This window comes from Salvelinus namaycush, chromosome 5 (genome assembly GCF_016432855.1).
Source record: "Salvelinus namaycush isolate Seneca chromosome 5, SaNama_1.0, whole genome shotgun sequence".
Taxonomy (NCBI): domain Eukaryota; kingdom Metazoa; phylum Chordata; class Actinopteri; order Salmoniformes; family Salmonidae; genus Salvelinus; species Salvelinus namaycush.
In genome coordinates this window covers 4637555-4656345 of record NC_052311.1, presented here as the reverse complement: position 1 = coordinate 4656345, position 18791 = coordinate 4637555, and the positions used below count along the sequence as shown (strand labels likewise).

Sequence of the window (18791 nt, the reverse complement as noted above, 5' to 3'; positions counted from 1 at the left end):
GACTAGTGGAACAATGTTACGGGGAAATGCCTTACCTATGTGTATTATTGCTTCCCAGCTTTAAGCTTAACAGTACAAAGTATTACAGTAAATTTAGTCTTTCTGTTGTCATGTTTGATTTAATTTATTAGAATCCCTGTTAGTCGACGCCGATGGCGACAGCTAGTCTTACTGGGGTCTGAAACATAACGAAAAAAACATTACAGACAAAAGACTTTACAATTTACATACATTTAAAAACATGAACATATAGTGTATCTATCAGTTCCACATACATGTCAGTTCATACACACAACCAGTAGGTCACATGTCAGTTCATACACACAACATGTAGGTCACATGCCAGTTCATACACACAACCAGTAGGTCACATGTCAGTTCATACACACAACCAGTAGGTCACATGTCAGTTCATACACACAACCAGTAGGTCACATGTCAGTTCATACACACAACATGTAGGTCACATGTCAGTTCATACACACAACATGTAGGTCACATGTCAGTTCATACACACAACCAGTAGGTCACATGTCAGTTCATACACACAACATGTAGGTCACATGTCAGTTCATACACACAACATGTAGGTCACATGTCAGTTCATACACACAACCAGTAGGTCACATGTCAGTTCATACACACAACCAGTAGATCACATGTCAGTTCATACACACAACCAGTAGGTCACATGTCAGTTCATACACACAACATGTAGGTCACATGTCAGTTCATACACACAACAAGTAGATCACATGTCAGTTCATACACACAACCAGTAGATCACATGTCAGTTCATACACACAACATGTAGCTCATATTAAATATGATGTATTATAAAAAACACTGGATTTGTCTGTTTTTTGGAGTTTATTTGTAGCCAGAGCGAAGCTAGTTGATTTGTAGCTTCGTTAAGCTTTTGCGAGACTAGTAGCCTCGTAAAGCCAGAGCGAGGCTAGTTGATTTGTAGCCTCGTAAAGAGTGAGGCTAGTTGATTTGTAGCCTCGTAAAGAGTGAGGCTAGTTGATTTGCGGATACAGTCAAAGAAATGTGTGTAGAAAATATTGCACAAAAATATTTGTTTACAGTTTCACAGAGGCAAACTACTGTTTGACAATCAGACAGTGAAGAACTAGCGATGTGACTGAAATGTGAATATGTATGAAACTGTACAGAAAAACTGATGTGAGTTCTGTAAATTAGATTGCTTTCCCACTAACGTCAGGTCAAATGTAGTTATGTTACACGGTTTAGTAGATCAAGCAAGTTTTTAATCCTGTACTTAATGTTTGTCATTGTTATACTACCACCTACTGAAAGTACAATATTGATAAACCTCTGTTTATAAAGGTTCCCACTAGTTACCACAGCCGCAAAGTCAAATTACCTATATCGTAAAATGTTATGAAAACACAAATTAGCTTTTTGGTCTTAATATGAGGTTACGGTTAGGCATAAGGTTAGCAGTGTGGTTAATGTTAGGTTTAATGTTAAGGTTTAAAATCCCATTTTAAGAAGAGACGTAAAAATAGGCGGGGTTTATGACTGGCTGTCACTAGTGACGCCCGTTTCTAAAACTGTTTCAAAACTGTTAACTCATTTCCTGGACACAATGTCCACGATTTCAAAACAAAGGTTACAAACAAAATACATCATATCCTATATTCTTGATCGAAATTATGGCTGGATTACATGCCATTTTTTATTATAGTAAATGTCTTTATAGGGCTGCTAGGTTTCCTTAAAGTCTGGTGCGCCTGCGCTTTGAGCCCCTCCTATTTTATAAAAGAAAAAAAACAGAGGAAAATGGCTGCCTTTCTCGTTTAAACCTCTGTCCTAGAAGAATAAATAAATATGAAATACCCGGCGCATAATGTCATCCAGGATCAAGTTAATATCCATGGAATATAAGGCGTAGAATACATGCGTTTTTAGGATGTTATGGCGGTCAAGAATGGAAAATATGTTTCATATTTAACCCTTTGCATTCTATGATCCGCCTACAAATGAGGTTTGTGGTTTTTTAATGTTCTCAAAATGTACTTGCAAATTCAGCAGTTTTCTTCGTGGTATTTCGTTTTAGTAGCGCCCATTGCCCCATTTATACAGCTGTTGTATTATTGGGTTGTAAACGCATAATAGCGAGACACTACGTTGCGTATTGTATTAACACCGCCGATATGGTTTTGCAACAATAGCCTGTTCTAATTAATAATGTTGGACAAGATGTTTGCACATAGAATAGATACTTTATAACATATGCATTACATAGTGATGTGCATCACCAACTTAGGTTCTTATTGTGTGTGTGTGTTTATGTGCATGCTCGTAAGTCTGTGTCACACATACCAATTCAATGACTCTAAACCTGTTTCCCTTTCATTTGTACCCCTCAACAGAAAATGATGCACCAAGTCACTAGCAGCAGCAATGACTATTGCATGAGTGGCCTTGCAGAGGAATGTCAACACCCAACCAGCCACTTTGACTTATGTAGCTCGCAATCCAACAAATTCTACCCTTCGCCCCCACCCCCTACTCTACAGCTGCCCCACCCAAACCTGCACAAGCCCATGCCCTGTCAAATGCAACAAGAGACCCAGAATGAGTTCCACCCTCAGGCAGTGAGGATCCGAGGGCCCGGTGAGGCTCCAACTGGGCCAGAGAGCTCCAAGAAAAAGAAAGGAAGTGTCGTCAAGTCCGGCCGTAGAGGGAGACCCTCGGGGACCACTAAGTCAGCCGGTTACCGGACAAGCACCGGACGTCCGTTGGGGACCACGAAAGCTGCGGGGTTCAAGACCAGTCCCGGCAGGCCCTTGGGTACGACCAAAGCGGCGGGCTACAAGGTTAGCCCTGGCAGGCCTCCTGGTAGCATCAAGACTCTGGCTCGGCTCAAGAAACTGGAGTACGGGAGCTGTGATGGTACCAAGAAACTAGGCTTCAGTAACTGCGTCGGCGGAGCAAAGAAACTGGACTATGCCAGCTTCGAAGTGGCACCTTTCCCTTACACCCTGATGCAGAAACGAGGCTTGCGTGAGCCTACTGGCAAAGTGGAGGAAACTAACGAGTAGTTCTGCCTTCGTCTCGTATCTATTGCCTGGAAATCATATTTGAGTGCTTGTCCTAAAGGATGTTGATGACCAGAAGGGACTCATGTAGCCAAAATTTTTGTTGACTTTTGGATATGTCTGGCACTGGTTATTAACGAATGGCTCCTCCTCTCTTAATTGTACTCTGCTGATATTGTCACCATTTAATCTGTCTCTATCCAAAGACTAAAATCGCTCTCTTTATTTCAATAAGTTTGTTATCTTATTTTACCGAAATTGCATGATAAGGCATATAATAAATACAGTCAATATACTTTAGCTAAACAGGAATGAGAGAAATAGCCTACTATTCATCATAATCTGGTCAAATGCTCGCTGTCTGGAGAAGGGTTGATGTGTTGTTTAAATGTTTTAATATCTGACTTTCATTCATCTGTTTATTTTATGCTCTGATATAATGTGCTTTTATCATTAGTAGTTTGCTTGTCCTCCTGATGTTTTCCACATTGAAAATGCATCTGAGTAGAAAACAACACAAAACACACTAGTAAAACATGAATCTTAGTAGGAAACAACACAAAACACACTAGCAAAACATGAATCTTAGTAGGAAACGACACAAAACACACTAGCAAAACATGAATCTTAGTAGGAAACGACACAAAACACACTAGCAAAACATGAATCTTAGTAGGAAACAACACAACACACTAGCAAAACATGAATCTGAGTAGAAAACAACACAAAACACACTAGCAAAACATGAATCTTAGTAGGAAACAACACAAAACACACTAGCAAAACATGAATCTTAGTAGGAAACAACACAAAACACACTAGCATAACATGAATCTTAGTAGGAAACAACACAAAACACACTAGCAAAACATGAATCTTAGTAGGAAACAACACAAAACACACTAGCAAAACATGAATCTTAGTAGAAAACAACACAAAACACACTAGCAAAACATGAATCTTAAGCTTCTCCCAGAGTGCATTTGGCAGTGTTTGTGTCTTTTTGTGTTGTATGGTATGACATATTTTTTATTTGTATTTATACATAGCATATTTATACACAGGATTTCATGCAATATAACATTGTTACAACACGTTTTCTGAAATTTTGCTTGAACTTTTGGGCCTCCCGAGTGGCGCAGCGGTCTAAGGCACACCACCGCAGTGCTAGAGGGGTCACTTCAGACCCGAGTTCGATCCCGGGCTGTATCACAACCGGCCGTGATCGGGAGTCCCATAGGGCGGTGCACAATTGGCCCAGCGTCGTCCAGGTTAGGGGAGGTTTTGGCCAGGGTAGGCCGTCATTGTAAATAAGAATTTGTTCTTAACGGACTTGCCTAGTTAAATAAAGGTTAAAAAAATAAACTGACGAGAACACAGTGCATCTGAAAACCTCTCATAATACTTATTTGACAACAAAGGAATTGTTGTTTCTAACCCTTTGTGAATATTAATGGTTTTGTCTTCTCAGTGTACTGTATTATCCTTTATTCTTTGTTCTCACAAGTTAACTATCAAGTCATAAAAGCAAACCCAGAATGGTGTTGAGTAGGAACTATCATTTTAACCAACGGAGGAAAAAATGCTATGTGGTGGATTATGTGAAAACGATAAGATAGTTTTCTGTATGTGGGACCAAAAATTAAAGTGAAATGGTCATTCCAAAATGATATTGTCTTGACTGTCACTGATATTTTAATAGTGTAGTGTATAAACAACAGTGTAGATCATTTCCATTTGTAAAGTGCAGACAAACAAATCTATATCTTATCATATCATGGGGTCCAGGTCCCCCTATGAGCCAGTGGACCCCATAACACCCCACAGTGTTATAAAACACTGATTGCATGTCCAACCACTCTAAAATAAATATAAGGAATACTGTTTTAATCCTGATATTCGCATCCTATAATAATTTTTCTAAGAAGATTTACGTACATAAACCTGGGTATTGTGTCTTACATAGGCCTAGAATTACATATGGCCTGTGTTGTGAATCTCATAGAACTGAGAAACCAATATTGAATGAGGAAAAAAAGAACAACACATTTAACTATAATTTCAACATAAAAACAATGTGGGCCACTTCGAGAGAAAAAAAATCTAAACTAATTTTCTTATTTTTGTCCTCTGACATTGTATGTTCATTCTCTTCGCCCTACGTTCTGAGTGACGGCCTCATAAGGTTACAAATCTACAGATTGGTCATCAATGAAGAGCAGCCGAGGCAAATATCCTATCAGGTAATATGATTAATTAGAATTGGCTATACAACAATGTCTGTAGCCTATTTGACAACTGTCATTTCGATGTAGCAGTGATGGGTATTGTGCGAAGCGAGTTTATTACAGTAGCAATAGGGCACGACTGCAAGTATGGCGAGCCTTTTGTGTGGCCACTATGCAAGGCGTATTCTTCTCTTTATAGGCTGCTGTCATTGTTATTTTTAATGCGAACTTATTGCAGGATACGCGGAAAAAAACGGATAAGCATTTAGCCGAATTAACAATATTATATTACATTGCACCTCATTGACATGGCGTCCAGGGGTCCGACTTTAGTTAGGGCTTTGCCCCCACCATTGACATGTGTATTGCTGCCAACATGGCCTATTTTCTCTGCTGTCAGGCAATATGGCGCATAGTCTATTATAAAACTTTGACTAGGCCGCATCCGCTTGCGCTGTTTTCCAGTCGACCACATTCGAACTATTGATCCGTGTTCGTTGTGGTCACAGATTCATCTCTCTCTCCAACCTCTCTGCTATCCAAAATGGAGGAAGCAAGTTACGCCTTTGTTGGGATAAGGAAACCAATGGCGCAATGGTTTATCAGTGTGACATACTTTCCACTCACATAACCCCATAATAAATAGTATTTATCTAGCCAAGGGTTTCGTGTATGTTGACTAAAACACATGAGGGGATATAGTAGCCTACATCCTACATCTGGATTTGTCAGTGTGACTGTAGACCAGTGTTCTCTAGTGACTGAGGACTGATAGGTTGAGAGAGTGCCCCGGCCCGATGTGCTGTGATCCGCGGCTTCGCAGACGGGGGGGGGTTGGGTGGCTGTGCGGATTGGTTGCTCAGCTCTGCTCGCCAACACAGCCAGTCCGTCTAGCAGGGCTTGTTTTAACATAACTAGAGGGGCATTTCGACAGCCCGCAAAACAACCATGTAGTAAAAATGATATTGTAATTGCTAGGGACTAAGGTGGTGTACGCTACACTGACTTTTGATGCACTAAAATGGAAGGTTACATTTTTTTTGGTCTATTGGTGACTGTTTTGGAAAGGCCGCCGCTGGTGAGATAGGACAGGAGGTGAAGGGGAGAGAATGAGAGCTGTTGGTCTTTCTTGGCCTAGTGCTGCTGCTACTGCTGGGATTGTGCAGATCCGCTTTCACAAATCGAAAAAAACACACGCTTCATGCCCCAATCTGAAAGACCCGCAGTTGGTTTTATTGTGACCGACCTCCAAATGGTAAGATTATTGCGTTTTTTAATACAGACGATGTATTTAAACGTTTTGAACCGTCCTTTTGTGAGTTAGAATGGATGCTTCCTATGTCGGTTTATAGGCTCTGTGTAGGCTACTTGTGTGAGCCATTCTGTATGATGGCTTTGACTGTATTGACTCCCCTACAGACAGTCAGTTTGGCAGCGCGATCAATGTTGCACAGATCTATCATTTCAGTATTTGCGATCGTTCTATTTTGATAACAAAAACAGAACGAGTAGATATGATTTTACTGTGAACGGGGCAGAGCACACCGGTCGCTCGCTGGGTTTTCCTGATCTTTTTGTCTTCTCTGCTGCCACTACCGACGGCCTTCAGAGGGGAAGCCATGCAAATGTCGTATTATTACGTGTAGGCTATGCGGTAGTCTTTCTTTATGTTATTGTCGCGTGGAATGTGAGTTGTTATTTACACACAGACAGTATGGTTTATATACATTCTTGTGTTTTTTTTAACAATTGTTTTGTAACATTGTAGCTATTTCAAACAGTGCATGAGTCTGAACCATATGAATTGACCACACTGTAGCTGGATAGGAAAAACCTGCTTGTTTGCTAGAAGGTTTACCTCAACCACCCTAACCTGCATTTTCTTTTACAATGACAGGAAGGAGCCATGACAACATGAATTCTTCATACAGACGGGCTGTTCGGGGCGGCTCAGCTTCAGCCACATCTTACAGCTCAGGTCAGCCAGAGCTGAGGCCCCCCAATCGCCTCTCAGTTTCCACCACTTCGTATAGAAACCATTGCAACAGCAGCGCCAAGCGTGGCTCAACAGACAAACCTTCGACGGCCATGCAACTGTCAACCTCTGCCCTCAAACAGGCGCCTAGCTACGGGTATAACCAGGCAGAGAGGGAGAGGCCCCACTGCTACAGTCCTCTGCTGAGGCTCCAGGACCTCTCCACTATGGTACACAGACCTGGGTCTGATCTGGGACCCGGGCCCCAGCCCAAGGACCTTCATGCCAGGAACCATTTGCACTCTCACAGCCCAGTGGGAGGCTCTAGTTTTGGGGCTCCCCTGGTCCGACTGCCCCCCTCTACTGGTAACGAGGAGACAGAACCCTACGAGGATTCCATGCGGGATCAGAACGGTTTCTCTCCTGTCAGTTCTGATAGTTTGGAGCGCTGCTCCCCCATCCCCAATGGATACCTGCATTTCGAGTCCACCTTGTTTGACAGTGGGGACAGGGAGGATGAGGACGAGGAGGATGATTTGGTACCTTTTCAACAACACTCTTCTAAGTCCGCCAGAGACAGAACGGTCACAGACTCTAACACCACTTCTGGTTCAGGGGTAGGCCATAACAGCACATACAAACCCTCTGTTCTCAACCTGATGTCCAAGAGTCTATCTGAACTGGACCCTACTCTGAGCCCCAGTGCCCTGCCTGACATGTCCATGGGGGATGGCTGGAGTATGGACCAGGACTCTGACAGTGACAGTGAGATGACAGGAGACACACATGACAATGGTCTCATCTCACCTGTTGGAACCAACTCTAATGTGAGTTCCCTCTCTTACTGATGATGATGATGATGGTAATAATAATAATCCCCAGAGTAGATGGATCCTGGGTAGCTCTAAAAGATATCTGATCTAATCTGACGTTATCTCCAGTTCTGTCAATACTGTGTAATCTCCTGGAACAGTATTTGTCAAGAAGATATTTTTTTATTTGGTGTACACTATATGCTGATCAACCATATAGGCTAGTTTTATATTAAACAAAATAATATTGATTTGATAACAGTATTTGTTTCACATTTGAATTTGAGATGCTAAAAAGAAATGTTGAACAACATATAATAAGATAGAAGAAATCCCTTTCACCATCAGAGTTTTGAACTGTCAAAGGGATGATCCTATATTTTTATGTATTTATTTATCCGTTATTTTATCAGGTAAGTTGACTGAGAACACGTTCTCATTTACAGCAACGACCTGGGGAATAGTTACAGGGGAGAGGAGGGGGATGAATGAGCCAATTGTAAATGTGTAATAAGTCCTTTGTTTATTTTTTTGTTCAGCCCAACAGCCCAAAGAAGAAGCCCCTCCCAGCAGTGCAGTACTTGGAGGGAGATCTGGTCTGGGCCAAGTTCAACCGCCGCCCCTGGTGGCCCTGTAGAGTTACCATAAATCCACTGGAGGGGATACACACACGCATGAAAGGTGGGAAGTTGTATTATTGGTGTTGGATCTAAACGTATCACAGGATGGGTGTATTATTATGTCAGGGCATGAAGCATTGATTAAAAGTGGGAAGGAAGGGAAGCTCTCCTCTGGGTTCTATGGGGGAAGGAAGGGAAGCTGTCCTCTGGGTTCTATGGGGGAAGGAAGGGAAGCTCTCCTCTGGGTTCTGTGGGGGAAGGAAGTGAAGCTCTCCTCTGGGTTCTGTGGGGGAAGGAAGTGAAGCTCTCCTCTTGGTTCTGTGGGGGAAGGAAGTGAAGCTCTCCTCTTGGTTCTGTGGGGGAAGGAAGTGAAGCTCTCCTCTTGGTTCTGTGGGGGAAGGAAGTGAAGCTCTCCTCTTGGTTCTGTGGGGGAAGGAAGTGAAGCTCTCCTCTTGGTTCTGTGGGGGATATAACAGCTAGAGAGAAGAAATAACCACCTGGATCTAAAATGTGTTGTCCACAATCACTCCAAAGTTGACATAGTTTGTGGTATATAAGGGCATATAGTATGGGGGCATCCTCCGACAGTTATCTATAAACTACTTCAACTCAATGTATCAGCTCAGTTTGTCTTTGTGTAATGACAAACATTTAAACGCTTTTGAGTTTCTCCTATAACATTTTGTATCCATGTTAAAACAAGTTGTCCGTTGTGTTTTCTGTTGTTCCAGTCCCCAGTCGTCGTCCTTGTCGTATGTATTACGTGGAGACTGTGGCGGAGATGGCAGACCATGCCTGGGTACCTGGGAAAGTTACCTACCCCTTCACAGGAGGAGAGCAGTTCACAGACCTGCCTGTGCTGAGACGGAGAGGGAAACAGAGGGAAAAGGACTACAAATACACAGTAACTGACCACAGACTGTCAACTCCTGTTGCTTTTCATTTAGATCGCATTGTGTGTTGCTGTTAGTAGAGATATGTTTAAAGTCACAAATCGCTTTTGTCGTTATAAAGGTGCAGAATAGTTTCATTGCGTGTCTCACAAAAAATATCTTGAAGATTATACTCATACTATCTATTCCACAATGACAACAACTCCATATAGTTTAGAAATAAGGACATCTTTGACAGTTGGCCACTTTTGTCCTGATGTTTGTCTTCTCTCCCCTGTAGATACCCAAGCGTCTGTTGGAGTCGTGGAAAGTCAGTGTGCTGGAAGCTGAGTTTCTCCTACCTGACCTGCTGAAGAATACTGCTGTCTCTTCTTCCATGGCCTTTAACGGTGAAGAGCGGGTGTCCTCCCCACTGCCTGATGAAAAAACATCCGAGGCCCCCTCTTGTTCCTCCTTTAACCTCACTGCACCCCCCTCCCTCAGCCCTACCCCCAACAGAAACAAACATCCCCCTGCTCCCAACCTGACCGTAGCGAACGACAGTAGCAGCAAAAAGAAACCCTGCCAGAAGAAGAAGAAGAAGAGGAAGGGTCTGGCGGAGATCTTTGGTCATATAGCTGGAAGTCCCACAGAGTCACTAAGCATCCTAGACCTGGCCAACCAAATGCCTGCTGCCGCAGCTGATCCACGGAAAAAAGAAGATCCCAAGGACTCTCCATACGCAGACCTGGATTCTGTACCAACCATTGTGCGTCCCAAACGGTCTGAGAAACCTGCTAAAGAAGACACAGAGAAACCATCTGAACCCTCAAAAGAGGAGGCAGAGAAAGGGGGCAAGACTTCTCCTGAAAAGGCCAAAGACAGGCGTGTGGGCATGGTGGTTCCTAGGCATGAAGTTCCTATATCCTCATCCCCAAGGATTTTAGCAAAAAAATCTCTTTTAAATTACAGAACTACAAAAAACACAAATGTTTTACAGTCAAAACAGAAGTTGGGCAGCTCTTCTGAACTGACAAATAAAAATGATCATGATAAGCACTCTCTGCATCTCCCTGCCAGCAGACGTCTGATGACCAGGGCCCTGAAAGCAGAGAAGGAGACAGAACTCAAAGAGGCTCTGCTGGCCTCAAGCCAAAACTTGAGAGACGATAGGCTTAATGTGCATTCTTCTGATGATGATGATGTGAGCGATAACGTTCAGATCAGAGCAGAGTCGTCTACTAGCAGGGATTCTTCACCAGACAAAGCCAGATCCTCTGCTAGTCACAGCTCTCCTAAAAAACAGTCCAAGTCTGATTGGAAGCGCCTCCACAACGGCTCGTGGAAAAACTCTGAAGATGTGACTCCAGGGTCCAGTAAGCCTGTCATACCCCCTATTAAGGTCAAGGAAGAGAACATTGTCTCAGACATATCCTCCTGTTCTTCCCCCACCTCCTCTCTCTCTCCCATGGACGCTTTCCAAGATATCAAGGAGCTGTCATTCAAATCCTTAGTGAAGGAGGAGAGCGACTCCGGGGACTCTAACACTAATTTTAAACCTGAGCCTAATTACAAGTTCAGTACTTTCCTGATGCTCCTGAAGGACATGCATGATACCAGGGAGAAAGAGGGCAAGCCCCTGACCATGCCTCCCTCGCCAGACCTCATCAAGGAAGAACCCATGGTCATACCCACCGCCCAACCACCAGACGACCCCCTTAACGCTCCTGCTGGCGGGGACTGGATGCCGGCGGGGACCAAAATCCAAAACGGCCAGCATGCGAGCTCGCCAACAACCAAGAGAACACCGGCCAAACCCAAGTCTAAAAATAAACCCATCAATAAAAACGAAACGTACAAACTTGAAGGGAAAACAGTGCTGGCTCAGATGGTGGCGAACGCAGTGGAGAAGCAGCAGCGGAGGAAGCCGAGGCCTCCAGCCAAACTCCGGGCCACCATCGCTGGTCTCTCTCCCGAGATGGCCGACCTAGCCTGGGGGAGGGAGTTTGTCTCTGGGCACGCTGACCTGGCTGAGCCTGGCCTCGGCCCTCCTCTTCCTCCTGTCCCCTCCGCTGTTGACTCCTCATCCTACCTCGACAAGAGCCCGGGTACCAAAGTGGCCCCTAAGAAGCGCTGGCAGACGTTTGCGCAGCAGGGGCCGGTGAAGCCAGGGAAGGATGCAGATGCACTGGGTGGGGTGGCCTCACCGCAGGGGCCTGTGGAGGTGAATGGGATCTACAGAGACGGCCAGGGAGGGGCACCAGACCCCTTCACGTCCCATGATCTGAACCTGGGGATGGAGAAGCAAGATGACACATCAGGTAAGACATGGCTTTCAGTACCAGCCGTGTTTTATGTCAACAGTTAGCTTTTTATCTTTAGAGATTGATTTGGTTGATTGATTATTTGTTCCCACAGCACATTCTGAAAACAAACGGCTGAGGAAACCCAGCAAAAGACTGCTGGAATCCACAGAGGAGGAACAATTCTTCTCCCCGAAGAAAAAACTGAAGAAACCTCTGGAATCTTCCAAAACTCCGCTGAGCCCTTCCACAGTTCCAGGCCCAGCCCTGCTAACATACACCTCTACCCCCAGCCCCACCTCCACCCCCACCCCTGGCCCTACCTCTGGGGAGCCAGCCAGCCCCACCCCTGGCCCTACCTCTGGGGAGCCAGCCAGCCCCACCCCTGGCCCTACCTCTGGGGAGCCAGCCAGCCCCACCCCTGGCCCTACCTCTGGGGAGCCAGCTATCACCACCTCTGGCTCTACCTTTGGGGAGCCAGCCATCACCACCCTTGGCTCTACCTCTGGAGAGCCAACCATCACCACCCCTGACCCTAACTCTGGAGAGCTAGCCAGCACCAATGCCCTAGCAGGGCTGAAACAGAGTCTGTCTCAAGATCTCCTCCACCGTGTTATAAAATCATTATCCAAACAACCCTCAGCAGTGACCTCTTTCTCTACTGAATCATCATCATCAGATGGTACAAACCCTCCTCTGCCCTCTGGTAAGCAACATCTCCAAAAACGTCTCTCATACGGCAATGCTGTCTTATGTAATACAAGAGGCAGATATATTCTATTGGGAAAGTAGTTCCATAGGGAGAGTAGTTCCATAGGGAGAGTAGTTCCATAGGGAGAGTAGTTCCATTGGGAGAGTAGTTCCATTGGGAGAGTAGTTCCATAGGGAAAGTAGTTCCATTGAGAAAGTAGTTCCATTGGGAAAGCAGTTCCATAGGGAAAGTAGTTCCATTGGGAGAGTAGTTCCATTGGGAAAGCAGTTCCATAGGGAGAGTAGTTCCATTGGGAAAGTAGTTCCATTGGGAAAGTCGTTCCATTGGGAGAGTAGTTCCATTGGGAAAGTCATTCCATTGGGAAAGTCATTCCATTTGGAGATTAGTTCCATAGGGAGAGTAGTTCCATTGGGAAAGTAGTTCCATTGGGAAAGCAGTTCCATAGGGAAAGTCGTTCCATTGGGAGAGTAGTTCCATAGGGAGAGTAGTTCCATTGGGAGAGTAGTTCCATTGGGAAAGTAGTTCCATTGGGAAAGCAGTTCCATAGGGAAAGTAGTTCCATTTGGGAAAGTAGTTCCATTGGGAAAGTAGTTCCATTGGGAAAGCAGTTCCATTGGGAGAGTAGTTCCATTGGGAGAGTAGTTCCATAGGAGAGTAGTTCCATTGGGAAAGCAGTTCCATAGGAGAGTAGTTCCATTGGGAGAGTAGTTCCATAGGGAGAGTAGTTCCATTGGGAAAGTAGTTCCATTGGGAAAGCAGTTCCATAGGGAAAGTAGTTCCATTGGAGAGTAGTTCCATTGGGAGAGTAGTTCCATTGGGAGAGTAGTTCCATTGGGAAAGTAGTTCCATAGGGAGAGTAGTTCCATTGGGAGAGTAGTTCCATTGGCAAAGTAGTTCCATTGGGAAAGTAGTTCCATTGGGAGAGTAGTTCCATAGGAGAGTAGTTCCATTGGCAAAGTAGTTCCATTGGGAGAGTAGTTCCATTGGCAAGTAGTTCCATTGGGAGAGTAGTTTCATTGGCAAAGTAGTTCCATTGGCAAAGTAGTTCCATTGGCAAAGTAGTTCCATTGGGAGAGTAGTTTCATTGGCAAAGTAGTTCCATTGGGAGAGTAGTTCCATTGGCAAAGTAGTTCCATTGGGAGAGTAGTTCCATTGGGAGAGTAGTTCCATTGGCAAAGTAGTTCCATTGGGAAAGCAGTTCCATTGGGAGAGTAGTTCCATTGGCAAAGTAGTTCCATTGGGAAAGTAGTTCCATTGGGAGAGTAGTTCCATTGGCAAAGTAGTTCCATTGGCAAAGTAGTTCCATTGGGAGAGTAGTTTCATTGGCAAAGTAGTTCCATTGGCAAAGTAGTTCCATTGGGAGAGTAGTTTCATTGGCAAAGTAGTTCCATTGGCAAAGTAGTTCCATTGGGAGAGTAGTTCCATTGGCAAGTAGTTCCATTGGGAGAGTAGTTTCATTGGCAAAGTAGTTCCATTGGCAAAGTAGTTCCATTGGGAGAGTACTGTTGTTCTGTAGGGAAAGTAGATATTTTGGTAAAGTAGTTATGATAATGAAAAAAATCCTAATATTTTCATATACAGTAGATTTGTGGTATTTAAATGTCTGTTCAATCCCCAGCCCCAGTATCCCTGGAGAGGAAGAGGCCAAGGAAGCCATCTCACAAGGTCCTGGAATGCACCATAGAAGAAGTGTCACTCAGTCCTCCAAAGAAGAAGGAGTTGAAGAAGCAGAGTGGACAGACAGAGGAGAAGACAGAAGTCAGGGACACTCAGGTAAGGCTTAATGAACTAATCAACAGCCATATTAACACAACTATACTGCTACAGTACCCCTCTGAAACAGATCTAATTATCTCATTTCTATGACAGGTTAAGTCTGTGAAGAAAGAAGTGCCTGTATCCAGCGTGACAACTCCAGAGAGCATGGTTTCTCTGCAGGCATCCTCCCCTGCCCGGCCCTCTAGCCCTACTGTGCTCCTCACCCCCAAGGAAGAGACCGAGAAGATCAGTCCTGGGGTGGGAGGAGAGAGCCACACCAACGGAGAGAGATCACCCAAACCTGAGGTATAATTGTACCAGTACTGTAAAACAGGATGCGAAGTCCCCACACCTTAACCAATATGCTGTGTAATAACTCATGTAAGAATGTGTATTAAAACCTCTCCTCTCCTCCAGGTGTTCTCTCCTGGTCTGAATGACAGTTTCTCCCTACCTGGCGAAGGGTCCCTGGTCTCCAGCACTAAGAGGAACACAGGAGAGAAAGGAGGAGCTGCGTCCATGAAGGAGAATGTCTGTCAGGTAGGTCAACCAACAACATGCCACAACCTTTCTATTTTGTAGAGGCAGGAACAGTCAAAATAGCTCTAACCTTGATTTCCAGGCTTTCTCACATTAGTTTAGAAATAGACGTTCCCAATAGCCGAGTGATGAATGAGATTTGAGAGTATCGTAACACAAAATATCTGTGTGTGTGTCTTGCAGGTGTGTGAGAGGACAGGTGAGCTGCTGCTGTGTGAGGGCCAGTGCTGTGGGGCGTTCCACCTGCAGTGTATCGGCCTATCAGAAGCCCCCAGAGGGAAGTTTATCTGTAGTGAATGCACTATAGGTGAGTCTCTACCTATACACCTGTCTGTACACTTACATTTGAGTCATTTAGCAGATGCTCTTATCCAAGCAATTAGGGTTGAATGCCTTGCTCAAGGGCACAGATGTTTCACCTTTCGGTTGCTAGGCTACCTGGCACCATACAGGAGCCATATACACCTGGTGCAGCCTCACCTATACACACATTCACCTTGACTTAACACTGTGTTACTGAGTTCTTACACCTGTACAGTGATACTGCCATGCTCACAGACCATATCTCTGCATCTGACAGAGGTATTCTGTATCTATACCCACAATGTATGTAAGCTGCTTTGGTGTATCACAAAGCTAAGATTGTATCTTTTCCATTGCAGGGATCCACACATGCTTTGTGTGTAAGAAGTCTGGCGACGGTGTGAAAAGGTGCATGGTGCCTGTATGTGGGAAGTTCTATCACAACGAGTGTATCCTGAAACACACACCCACCCAGCCCCAGAATAAAGGGGTTCGCTGCTCCCTCCACGTCTGTCTGTCCTGCCACATCACCAACCCCCTCAACCCCTGCACTTCCAAAAGTAGGTTCCAGTTCCACTCTGCTTTGATAGAACCAGGGGTAAAGTAAAATGAATTTCTTCCTGGTACGAGACCGTCTATATGTGCATGCATGCACCAACATTTGTGCACTATTAACTCAATAGGATCTCTGTGGGTCTAGTCGTAAAGATTTGTCATTTAACTTTTATAATGTATGACCTTTTATTGTGGCATAAACACAACCAGTCATGATGTTTTCATCTGATTGTCAAGAGGCGAAAGAAACGCACACCTATTTAGGCGAGGTCCTGACTAGTGGAGTGGAACACTTAACAGATAAAGGAGAGCCGCACGCTCTAGGAGCTCAGATGCAAAAATATGTTATGTCCAACGTTTCGACAAGACAAGCTGTCTTCATCAGGGTTCATCTGATTGTCAAACAATCACTTCAAAGGTCTCCTTTATGAGGCTGCCCGTTCATCCTCTCTGAACGTTCAGTATTTCCAGCCTCCAAATAGTGGTGAATGTTACACCAAAAAGGGTAATGACATTTTGGCGATTGTCATTAGGCCAGATTTTATGTGTCCGCTGCTGTCCGCTCGTGGCGCGGTATCAGCAACTTATTTCTGCCTTGACAAAATGTCCGTGTTCTCGTCGAACCACGTTGCATTTTTGGAGCGTAGGCTAAACCACCTGTTTTCAAGTCCATTCGCTAATTGTTCATGCCTCTGACATATAATAATGATAAAATAGTGGTATGAAGGCCTACATTTTTCTGGACATTTTGTTTGAATTATTATGATAGGCTCATGTACCGTACCGTGTTACTTTCACCCCTGGACAGAGTAGAAATAGATCTTCACTGTAGGTTCTGTTTACAATTGGAAGTGACTGTAACGGCAGCCTTCCCTCTCTTCACGAGAAGAGGGGGTGTAACAGAGATCAGACCAACACGCAGCGTAGCCAGTGCTCAACATATTTAATTTAACGAACTGTGAACACTACAACAATACAAAACAACAAAATGTGGCAAACCGAAACAGTCCTAGCTGGTGCAGACAAAACACAGAGACAGGAAACAACCACCCACAAAATCCCAACACAAAACAAGCCACCTATATATGATTCTCAATCAGGGACAACGATTGACAGCTGCCTCTGATTGAGAACCATATTAGGCTGAACACAGAAACAGACAAACTAGACACACAACATAGAATTCCCACCCAGCTCACGTCCTGACCAACACTAAAACAAGCAAAACACATAAGCACTATGGTCAGGACGTGACAGTACCCCCCTCCTGAGGTGCGGACTCCGAACGCACCCCTAAAACTCAAGGGGAGGGTCTGGGTGGGCATCTGTCCGCGGTGGCGGCTCCGGCGCAGGACGAGGACACCACTCCACCACTGTCTTTGTCCCCCTCCTTAGCGTCCTTTGAGTGGCGACCCTCGCCCCCGACCTTGGCCTAGGAATCCTCCCCAAGGCCCCCACATGATTTAGGAGACAGCTCAGGACAGAGAGGTAGCTCAGGACAGAGAGGTAGCTCAGGACAGAGAGGTAGCTCAGGACAGAGAGGTAGCTCAGGACAGAAGGGCAGCTCCGGGCTGAGTGGCAGCTCCGGGCTGGAGGGCAGCTCATGACTGGAAGGCAGCTCATGACTGGCGGGCAGCTCATGACTGGCGGGCAGCTCATGACTGGCGGGCAGCTCATGACTGGCGTGCAGCTCATGACTGGAGGGCAGCTCATGACTGGAAGGCAGCTCATGACTGGAAGGCAGCTCATGACTGGAAGGCAGCTCATGACTGACGGGCAGCTCATGACTGGAGGGCAGCTCATGACTAGAGGGCAGCTCATGACTGGAGGGCAGCTCATGACTGGAAGGCAGCTCATGACTGGAAGGCAGCTCATGACTGGCAGGCGGCTCTGGCGGCTCCTGACTGGCTGGCGGCTCTGGCGGCTCCTGACTGGCTGGCGGCTCTGGCGGCTCCTGACTGGCTGGCGGCTCTGGCGGCTCCTGACTGGCTGGCGGCTCTGGCGGCTCCTGACTGGCTGGCGGCTCTGGCGGCTCCTGACTGACGGACGGCTCTAGCGGCTCCTGACTGACGGACGGCTCTAACGGCTCGGGACAGACGGGCGGCTCAGATTGCGCTGGGCAGACGGATGGCTCAGATGGCGCTGGGCAGACGGATGGCTCAGATGGCGCTGGGCAGACGGATGGCTCAGATGGCGCTGGGCAGGCAGGCAGCTCAGACGGCGCTGGGCAGGCAGGCAGTGCAGATGGCGCTAGGCAGACGAGCAGTGCAGGCGGTGTTGGGCAGACGGCCGACTCTGACCTGCTGAAGAGCACAGTAGGCCTGGTGCGTGGTGCCGGAACTGGTGGTACCGGACTGGAGACACGCACCTCAAGGCTAGTGCGGGGAGCAGGAACAGGGCACACTGGACTCTCGAGGCGCACTATAGGCCTGGTGCGTGGTACCGGAACTGGTGGTACCGGGCTGAGGGCACGCACCTCAGGGCGAGTGCGGAGAGAAGGAACAGTGCGTACAGGGCTCTGGAGACGCACAGGAGGCTTGGTGCGTGGTGTAGGCACTGGTGGTACTGGGCTGGGGCGGGAAGGTGGCGCCGGATATACCGGACCGTGCAGGCATACTGGCTCCCTTGAGCACCGAGCCTGCCCAACCTTACCTGGTTGAATGCTCCCCGTAGCCCGTCCAGTGCGGGGAGGTGGAATAACCCGCACTGGGCTGTGTTGGCGAACCGGGGACACCATGCGTAAGGCTGGTGCCATGTACACCGGCCCGAGGAGACGTACTGGAGGCCAGATATGTAGAGCCGGCTTCATGGCACTTGGCTCAATGCTCAATCTAGCCCGGCCAGTGCGGGGAGGTGGAATAACCCGCACCGGGCTATGCACACGTACAGGAGACACCGTGCGCTCTTCCGCATAACACGGTGTCTGCCCGTACTCCCGCTCTCCACGGTAAGCATGGGAAGTGGGCGCAGGTCTCCTACCTGACTTCGCCACACTACCCTTTAGCCCCCCCCCCCCCAAGAAATGTTTGGGATTTCTTCTCGGGC

At 46.3% G+C, this 18791-nt stretch overlaps 3 protein-coding genes across 3 annotated transcripts in view; 2 read left to right on the top strand and 1 right to left on the bottom strand.

The window, feature by feature from the left end:
• Positions 1–18791, bottom strand: part of LOC120048907 (probable E3 ubiquitin-protein ligase MID2) — a 1198409-nt gene that overhangs the window by 774656 nt on the left and 404962 nt on the right. The window lies entirely within an intron of this gene.
• LOC120047862 (UPF0461 protein C5orf24 homolog) lies at positions 1792–4162 on the top strand. The gene is made up of 2 exons (XM_038993418.1): positions 1792–2011; positions 2400–4162. The coding sequence occupies exon 2, from the start codon at positions 2403–2405 to the stop codon at positions 3069–3071; it is 669 nt and encodes a 222-aa protein (XP_038849346.1). The 5' UTR covers positions 1792–2011; positions 2400–2402; the 3' UTR covers positions 3072–4162.
• The window catches only part of nsd1a (nuclear receptor binding SET domain protein 1a), a gene marked incomplete at its 3' end in the record, with an annotated part of 36243 nt that continues 24662 nt past the window's right edge, over positions 7211–18791 (top strand). The window contains exons 1-11 of the mRNA XM_038992886.1: positions 7211–8098; positions 8623–8764; positions 9435–9607; positions 9877–10484; positions 10659–11896; positions 11994–12464; positions 14209–14363; positions 14460–14654; positions 14766–14888; positions 15072–15195; positions 15551–15751. Of these exons, the coding sequence (XP_038848814.1) occupies positions 7211–8098; positions 8623–8764; positions 9435–9607; positions 9877–10484; positions 10659–11896; positions 11994–12464; positions 14209–14363; positions 14460–14654; positions 14766–14888; positions 15072–15195; positions 15551–15751 (4318 nt within the window). The remainder of the gene's footprint in view (positions 8099–8622; positions 8765–9434; positions 9608–9876; positions 10485–10658; positions 11897–11993; positions 12465–14208; positions 14364–14459; positions 14655–14765; positions 14889–15071; positions 15196–15550; positions 15752–18791) is intronic.